Below are 9038 nucleotides of genomic sequence, written 5' to 3'. Positions count from 1 at the left end.
TTCCACCTTTGTTCCTAATCATCTCACTGCAATTATTTTCTGTTATCCTGCCTTACATCAGATCCATTATCTAGTTTCCACCAGCACTTACACACAAGACTGTTGTGTTTTACTTCCCTTCGGTGCCTCGCCTTTGTGGCGGAAGTCATGTTTCTTGGATTATTTACAAGCGGTATTCAAACTCTTATTTTTGCAACATTAGGTACTCATTTAGTGCACTACCCCCAAAACAATTGTTCTTCCGGAATGCAATTGTACTAGAAAAGCACCCCCAGCATTTTATTTCCGAAATTGAGGTATCTCTCCAGCCTCTGCATCAATCAGTGGCGGAGCAAGAGCAGAGCGGACCTGGTGCAAACATGGTGCTACAGAAGATAAAAATGTTGGTTCCAGGGTACACACCATGGTGAAATTCTGTGTTGTTAGACAAAGAGGAGTAAATTTTTCGGGTGTCCTATGCACCCCACCTTAGGGTACGTTGTTAAAGACTAAGACGAAGCCATCATGCATGTTACAGTCTTACAGATCGTCGGTCTTGGGGTAGCCCTGCTGGGGTGGCCATATAGGCTGGAAGTGGCGCATCAGCAGCTCAAAGGCCGCGTCAAACGCCTCTTCCCAGCTGCAGACGTCGGCGGCACTGTTCACCGGCATCTTCCGGATGGCACTGAACACCGGCGCGAGGGGCGCGAGCTCGCGTTTCATAAACATCGCCAACCGTCTGACCGTCTGGGCGTCGGCAGCTGCCGCCGATACGGGGTTGGAGAATATACGGACGGCCTCCGCCATGGTCTCCCGCCGCTGCTGCAGGTCGCCGTTCTCGTCGATGGCATAGGCGACTGCTCCACCGTGCTCGCCGTTTCCGGCAGCGACGATAGCGAGCGTGAGGAGGAAGAGGCTGAACTTGGCCATGGCGAGTATGATATATGTGGGTGTATGTCTTGGACAAGGAAAGGAAAGTATATAGGGTGTGTGTGGCAGTGTGGCACACCGATAGCATTGCACAACCACCGCTTGATGCTAGTTAGTTGGACAAATGCATATCTACCGTGCTTGGCCCTATAGGGATCCGCCCCTGTGAGCAATGTTGATGTTGTAGCTTTGTAGGGATTGCAGAAAAATGAGACCTGGAATTCTTAGTAGAGCCAGGTCTAATCAAAATATAGTTATTTTGATCATGTTATCTGAATCGTAAATGTAAATGAAGCAACAAGCGTGTATAGCTCTTTTAGTTTACATAAATGCATCCACATTTGTGTACCTTGATTTTGTTTTAGCAAATGCATGTATTGTTGTTAACACACCTATATTAAAAAAAGAAAAAAAATGCCGCCGTGCACAGCTTAAATATTTGTGCAGAAAACGTTTGGTTTACCAACAATTATTATTTTTACTTCCATTCCCGCAAAATGGTTAAAACTTTCAGATAGGCATTGACACAAATAACAGAGCTAATATTGCCTTTATATCGGATATATGCGGAAATATGATTCACAATTTTACTAAAAAAGGGGACCAATGGCAATTTATGTCACAATTAAAATGCAACTTATAACAAATAGCGACTTCTTCTCAAGACTAGAGGTTTGAAGAAACCTCTCACCATCGGATTTGTTGTCGGTGAGCCCATGATGGTGAGGTCAGTGCTATAACACAATGTTAGTAATTTGTCATATAAATTGCATGTGTTGCAAACTAGTACGTGTTTTGCTGCAAAGACACGACCATGATGCTGCAATGTATCTAATATCTGCTGCAAATGTTTGCATTCATGCTGCAGATATTCTTGTTTGAGTGCTACAAGTCGCTGCCTTCCTGCATACTTATGGTATTTTTTGTTGGGGATATGCTACGTACTTTACTTACGAAGATTATTCATTTTCATCTGCTCTTTACACATCAAAGGGAAATCTCATACGAATGTAAACAAAATCAAGAGTGGGGTATATGCTACAATGGACGGACGGTCTAGATCTCACATCTCAGTGAGATCCAACAACATGGCGGGAGTAGCTGATCCGGGCACCACTCCACCTAGTAGAGGCATAGCTACCTATTTTCTTTCTCTTTATTTATCCCCGGGAGGTCCTATAGGCTGCACAAAGCAGCGATCATGTGGGCGCCCAACAAGCGTGCACCTGCAGGTGCTCTATTGGGCTGGGCCCACACATCTATTTCCCCCATTTTTCGGTTTTCAATCTTTCTACTTTTTCCGTTGTTCTTTTTTTGCTGTTTCAAAAAATGTCCAAACATTTTTCAAGTTTTGAATGTTTTCAAGTGGAATCTTTTAAATTTGAATATTTTAAAATTTACATTTTTTATAAATTTAACATTTTTTGAAAAAGGAAAATTTTCAGTGAACATTCGGAGTTGAACATTCTTGGAAATTGACTATTTCTCGAAAATGGGCATTTTAAAAAATAATTTTTTTAAATATTTCTTGAGAATGAACAATTTTCAAAACAGGCCATTTTTAAAATTGGAAAACTTCAGAATTGACCATTTTCTAAATTGAACATTTTTAGAAATGAATATTTTTTAAAACCAAGATTTATTTAAAATCTAGGAAAAACTAGGCAGAATATAGTCAACAGGAAAGAAACAAAAAAAGCGAAAAAACTATGCGGATTAATTGCACGGAAGAAGCGAACCTCTATTTATGGGCTAGGTCCATAGTTGTGTGGGACCTGCGATAGCGGCTGCGTTATGCAGTACCTAGGATTTGCCAACACCAATTCCTATATGCCAGTTAGGTCAGCGCCTAGCAAGCATCGCACATCCTTTGCGCCGATGGACCTAGCCCACTTTTTTGCTTCTTCTTTTCATTTTATGTTTTCTATTTTTTTTCCTTTTTCTCTTCATACTTTTTCTGTTTTCAATTTTATTTTTCTTTATTTTTTGTAGTTCACTTCAAACTTTTTGCAAATTTTAAAAAATTGTTAGATTTGAAAAATATTGGGATTGAACTTTAAATCGTTTCAAATTTATAAAATATGCCGACGTTAATAATATTCAAAATTTTAAAAAGTTCAGATTTTAAAATTTAAAATTTTAAAATTTCATTTTTTTGAAAATAGATGTTCTCAAAAAATAGAATCCAATTTTGAAAAATAAAATACGAAATACGAAATAACAGAAAAAAGGAAAGAGAAAAGGAAAACCGAACTACCTGCTCCTTTTAGGCCTTTTACCAAGTAGCCACCGCGGGTGTGCAGTCAGTTGTATGCGCGGACCTGGTCGACATATAGGGGTTAGCGATGGGAGGTGCTATGTGCCGTCCGGGTCAGTGCCGACGGGGTGCCACACACCCCCTTCGACCCTACAGTTGTTTTTTTTTGGATAGGAAACTGAAATCTATTAACCAGACGACGCAGCTAATTTGCTGGCCACCAAATCTGATACAATCGGAGGAGCAAAATCTGCCCATCCGACACATTCATCTTCTGCCCTAAGAACATATTGAGCCAAAGTGTGAGCTACATTTACGGGGGCAGAAAATAAAATCAAAGCTATCAAAAGCAGCAATGCAATTGCTTCTAGCTTCACGTAGAATAACTCCAATCGCCGAGAGCTCATGGCTGCTAGTATTTAGCGCTTGCACAAGCGTCAGCGAGTCTGATTCAAACACAACCCGGTGCAAACCAAGAGCTTCTGCTCCCTCAATTGTCGCAACGCAAGCTTCAGCTTCTGCTTGCAACGCATCATGCAGGTGTCTGAGTTTTCCTGCTGCAGCTGCAACAAATTCTCCTCCATCCCGCCACAAAGTCCCATGCTTCCGATGCAGTGGATAGGTGGAAAGCAGCATTGAAGTTTACCTTGGTTAAGTTCTCCTTCGGCCGAGCATGCTTCATTGTTACTTATTGGCGTCTCGGACAAAACCCTCTTTACCCATGGAACAAACTCCATCACGTGCCTCTGAACGACATGACAGACCTGCTCTGTCGTCCTCTCCAACTCGCCTGCGTTGCACTTGTTCCTCGTCGTCCACCGGTCCCAAAGCATAATCAGGACCAAGTTTTGGGCCACGATTTTTTCTTTTTCTTTTTCATTCTTTATTCCTTTTTCCTTTACAATTCAGGTTTTTAAACTAACTAATTTTTGTTTCTTTTTATGTTTTCAATATTTGTCAATTTTTTTTGTATATGGATTTTGGAAATGTACGATTTTAAATCTGAATTTGAAAAGCGTTCAAAATTCAAAATTTCTTTAAATTCAAAAATCATTCAAAATTCAAAACAGTGCATTGATGGAGCGCTATGATGCTCTCAGCGATGAAAGTGAATTTAGATGATCCTCAGCAAGGGGTTGTTCTATCACTTCCTTCCTTGGTTAGAATACCGGGGGTTTATATTACACTTAAAGAGGCTATATACAACTTTCTTGTCATTTCTGCTTTTTGGTTTCATATAATAAATGATATACATCTGAAACCCAACCTAACGTATAAAGAATGAATATTTATCGGTAATGCTCAGGAAGAAAGAAGGGGTCATCTTTTTTTTTTATTCCACCCTCATGTACCCTTCTTTGCATTTTTTCTATTTTTAAACAGAAATATAAAACGAGAAAAAAGAAACATAGAAAAAGAAAATAAAGGGTGTGCGGCGATAGCCAGTAGCTACACACCGACCTGATCGATGTATAGGAACCGCCGTGGGCGATATAGTGCCCTATCTGCCCTATCTCCGCTCTCCGTCTTGGTTGCAAAATACTTGGGCCTCTCGGTCCTTTTTCCAATGAAATTCAGGCTCTCACGATTTGAACACAATTTTGTTAACCGTAGCCAATCGAGCTTTCATTCTTCCGATTCTATCAGTTAATAAGCTCACATGAAATCTGTTAAACTAGTTAATCAGTACTACTGAACACGCCAGCACGAGAGAGTCAAACTATACACTATTTTCACTGGACTCGATCGATTCACAACTCACAACCTTGAGAGGACCACCCCTATCTGAACGCTCTTGACCTCCTCCCTCTCCATGGACTCGGTGACGAGCTCAGTGTACTTGTGGAAGAGCGCGTCGACGATGTGTGGGCCGAAGTGGTGGCTGAGCATGGACTCCTGGATGGCCCTGATCGCCATGGACACCGTCCTGCCGTCCTCCTTGGCGTCGCCGCTGCTGCTGAGGTTGATCTCGTACGTCTGCACGTAGTCGAGGCTGAACGACCCTTCCAGCCGCACCTCCACCTCGATCTCCTCCAACGACGGCGCGTAGAACGGCACGTTGTACGCGTCCACCTTGTCCTGCTCAACCAGACCCTGTGACACGAGCGCGGCGAATGACTCGGAGAGGAGCTCCCACAGGAAGGTTGTCCTCTTGTCGACGCACTCGCCGGTTTGCCTGCCGAGCATGGCCAGGACCATCCGGCCGCCGGGGAAGACCTCGGCGGCGCGCGACTTCAGGAACAGGCTGAAGTCCCTCTGGAACTGCCTCCGGTAGGCCACTGATACAGCGTCAGGGCTCGTGCTCGATATGTACATCTTCCCCTTGTTGATCGGCATGTTCGTCTCGTCGAAGAGGCCATGGGGGACCTGAAATTTGTTGCGACAAATACCCAGTTAGTCTCTAATCAAAAGACAGGCCTGGATTTTCTATCTTTCTTTCTTTGTCCCCGAGTTTTGACTTCTGTCATTCTGTGAGCAATGTAACAGCGTCAGGGCAAGTACCTGAGAGAGCCAGTGCAAACTGGAGCAGGAGCAGATGAAGTGCACGCTCGTCCTCGGGAACAACCTCCCGTAGAAGGACCCGGGCACGCCGGACAGGAAAACCATCGGCCGGCCCCACTCGTCGGACTTGGCGGCGGACTTGAGCCTGTCGGTGAACTCCGGCAGGCTGAAGAAGATGGTGTTGAAGTCGTTGGTCGGGAGGTCGTTGAGGAGCACCGAGAACTCCGGCGGCGGCTGCGACGACCGGCAGCTGATCTTCCCGATGCTCCCGACGATGTCCTCCACCAGGCAGAGCGCGTTCGGGCCCGAGGAGCACCCGAGGTCGGCCACCGTGAACCTCTCCGGCATCTGCGAAATGTACACGTCCGTTGCAGAGTTGACGATCAGGCTCTTCAGAGTGTCCATGCCCCTCTTCTGCAAACGTTACGATATGTTCAGAATGCATCTCACAAGATCGAAAATGGCTATGATTTTACAAGGTGGATTGCTTTGCTCACCTGAAGCGAAGAGTTCTGTGCGTAGCTGTTCTCGTCGAGGCCTTCTTTCATGTGCAGGATGGTCTCCACGTTCATGAACGGGAGCTTGTCCGAGCAGTGCAGCAATGAGGAAGCCATTGCCGGTCACTGGTTGTAGGGGATTGGCTCTCAAGAATTAATGCCTTCTTCCTGTGTTGGAGTGCATATATACATGGTCAGGACTCTGCATGATTAATTATGTATGTCTAGCTAGTGACAGATGCACCGTAGGTGTAAACAATATTCTCCAGGCATCTGCTTAGGCCGCTTTATGCTGTTTGCAAACAAAGCGTGATATGTCTAACTGAGATATCCTTTTTGGCTCGGTTCTGATTGAGTCTAGATTCAGATAAAGTACAATATTGTCAGGCTTTAAGTACATGCTCTCGGATTCGCATTCGCAATCGCATTCGTTGTTATCAAATCATGAACAGAGCCAGATTTGACTCCCACGTGAAACAAAGTGAAAGTGCGTGAAGAGAGAATGCCACAAGTGCTGCAACCATAAACCCCTAGGCGAAAACTTTTTGCTGCCATGTCTTGCCTTTAAAATGTAAAACGGGAGAATGAAAGAAAATATTTTATGTGCCATGTTCCCTCGCCAACAAGTGGCTGAAAACCAGAGTCAACCGACAACTTGTGTGCTTAATTGGTGCCCTGTCTACTCTGACTCCTATACAAGCAGAGTCACAGCTGCTCAAGGCACACTTTCCGCTTTCTTCAGACATATCCATGCTTTTCTATGGGAGATTTTGTTCTTGCTCAGAACAAAACACTTGAATGTCTAGTGAGGCAAATGGATGCAAATCCTGAAAGCCTGCCTACTTTCCTAATAGGCATTTCCCTGTTTAAACAGGCACTTCCATGTTTAAAAAAGCATCAAACTCTTTTAGAGCTCTGTTTCAGAAATGGAAGGTTCTTGACTGAACACATGCAGTGGAAAGTGGATAAACACAGACGGCTTGAACGAATGCAGAGCATGGCGCATCCTCTGTTTGCATAGGGGAGGGGGACAGACAGATAATGCTATTTGCACCAGCTAGCGAGATATGCGCATGCCAAATAAAGCAGCCTCTGAAGAACTTACCTCTGGGTATCAGACAGGATCCGCTGGTCTCCTCTCCAAGCTGCCTTGCTTTGTTCTGCTTAGCTTAGCTTGGCTAAGCAGAGAGCTGTCGACTTGTCGGGGTTGGGTGTCTTGGCATCTGCAGTGCTCGCAGCTCGGGGAATTTATAGGCAGGCAAAATGGAATCCGAATAGTCCAGTTGCGAGAGGCCGCCCCCCACTTGCGGCAAAACTGTACTCATAAAAAAGACGACCACCATGCTCGCTTCCACACCGTTGGCTAAACGGCTACCATGCTCAGGTGAGAGAAATATCGATGGATGAATATGGCTTTGCTAGCGGTCTATGTTGTATTGTTTATTGTGATTACTGTACAGGCATGGCGATGGAGCGGTGGATTAGATACGATACGCTACAGCTGTGGACGACTCTCATCTCATGTGTGTGTGTGTATTAACAAAAGAAAGATTCACCAATCTTGCAGTTAGTTTAGGCGAAGAATCTCGAAAAGCTGGGCTGTGGAGGGAAGATATTCGAGGACCATGAGTTTGTGGCGTATCGCGGCGGGACAGGTTGGTGAAAAATCGAGCGGCGGTGGGGGCGGGGAATGGACCGGCGATCACCGCTTTTCCATCGTCTTTTCCGTGCGGAATTGCGCAGTTGGCGGAGGAGGGAGGGAGGGGTCCGTCGTCCTTCCTTCCACTCCGGCCGGCCGCCCGGAGTTTTTCTCCCGTCGCCTTTCCTTCGGTTGGCCGGTCAGTGCCAGTGGTGGTCACACACACAGTACGCGAGAGGAGCGGAGCGTCGAGAGGACGAGAGGGTTTCGCCTCGCCACAGTGCAGTGCAGCTGGCCGGCCGGCGCCCGTCGTGTGAGGACGTCTCGTCGGCACATTCCTCGACGACCACCGCTCTCCTCTTACTTGCCTGTCAAGAGTGGAATGTGCTGAAGAGAGTCTGAGGCTCACGTGAATTGCTTCTCAAACCTAGAGTGTTAGGTACAGTCGCAAACCGAATCCCTTCCCTTTGCTGAATCTTTTCTCTCCATTCCACTGTTGCTTGTCCCAAAGCAAAAGCTGTAATGGGTTAAACCGGCCGCCATGCATATGCTTGCAGTCGTTTTCAGGCAGGAAGTGATCTTGAGCGAAGTACTGCACATGACATGAAAAAGGTTAAACCCTTTATATTAATCACACAGTTGAAATCTATGGACTAACATCATATCAGGAAAAGTAAATTCGAGGAGCAAACAAAAACCCTTGTCCGCCCTTCCCAAAAGAAGCAGACAATGCGAAATTATGTAACTTGGCTAAGCTTTTACAGCTGAAGCTCAGGCAAAGTGATTTGCACACTTACTGGCACCGCTAGTAGGCATCTCTTTTTTGCATTTCAGGCAAAGGAGAACAAAAGAAAATGCGAATTCTGGCCTAGCAAATGCCTTAGATGGACACGTCCATTGCTCCTAATTGTCTAATGCCCTTTCAGGCTTTGACAGCACATTTAGAATTCTAGATATGGTGCTGATTTATTCCGCATTTTCTATCTCCGGATACAATATTTAAGGTATCTTTGCACAACACTTTGTCTCGTAAGGACTGTGTGCCCAAACTCTGGAGGTTCTGTATTGCTGACTCACCCATGTTAACTGTGATGTACTTTTTGTTCACAAAGAAAAAAATATACTGTGCTCATAAGTCATAACCCAAGATGACACGTGTAGGTGAACACAAAACACCAGACGCCTTCAAGATTCGATCACTTGGAAGCCTACCACTCATGGTTCCTACTCCTCA

The 9038-nt window shown here is 45.1% G+C and overlaps 1 protein-coding gene across 1 annotated transcript; it reads right to left on the bottom strand.

Moving 5' to 3' along the window:
- Positions 1-4828: 4828 nt before the first annotated feature.
- LOC124668518 (probable methyltransferase TCM_000336) lies at positions 4829-6332 on the bottom strand. Its single transcript, XM_047205640.1, has 3 exons — positions 6166-6332; positions 5669-6082; positions 4829-5533 (listed from the first exon to the last, which is right to left on the bottom strand). The coding sequence occupies exons 1-3, from the start codon at positions 6280-6282 to the stop codon at positions 4925-4927; spliced, it is 1140 nt and encodes a 379-aa protein (XP_047061596.1). The 5' UTR covers positions 6283-6332; the 3' UTR covers positions 4829-4924.
- Positions 6333-9038: the final 2706 nt, after the last annotated feature.

The sequence above is a fragment of the Lolium rigidum genome, chromosome 6 (genome assembly GCF_022539505.1).
Source record: "Lolium rigidum isolate FL_2022 chromosome 6, APGP_CSIRO_Lrig_0.1, whole genome shotgun sequence".
NCBI classification, from domain to species: Eukaryota; Viridiplantae; Streptophyta; class Magnoliopsida; order Poales; family Poaceae; genus Lolium; species Lolium rigidum.
The sequence above is the reverse complement of the archived record's forward strand: the minus strand, read 5'-3'. Positions and strand labels throughout refer to the sequence as shown.

What these genes read in the sequence shown, in the direction of transcription:
- LOC124668518 (XM_047205640.1), bottom strand. Translation starts at nt 6,282, where the DNA reads ATGGCTTCCTCATTGCTGCACTGCTCGGACAAGCTCCCGTTCATGAAC. An exon ending in CACAGAACTCTTCGCTTCAG is followed by an intron (nt 6,083 to 6,165) that starts GTGAGCAAAGCA and finishes TAACGTTTGCAG; the next exon opens with AAGAGGGGCATGGACACTCT. An exon ending in GTTTGCACTGGCTCTCTCAG is followed by an intron (nt 5,534 to 5,668) that starts GTACTTGCCCTG and finishes AACAAATTTCAG; the next exon opens with GTCCCCCATGGCCTCTTCGA.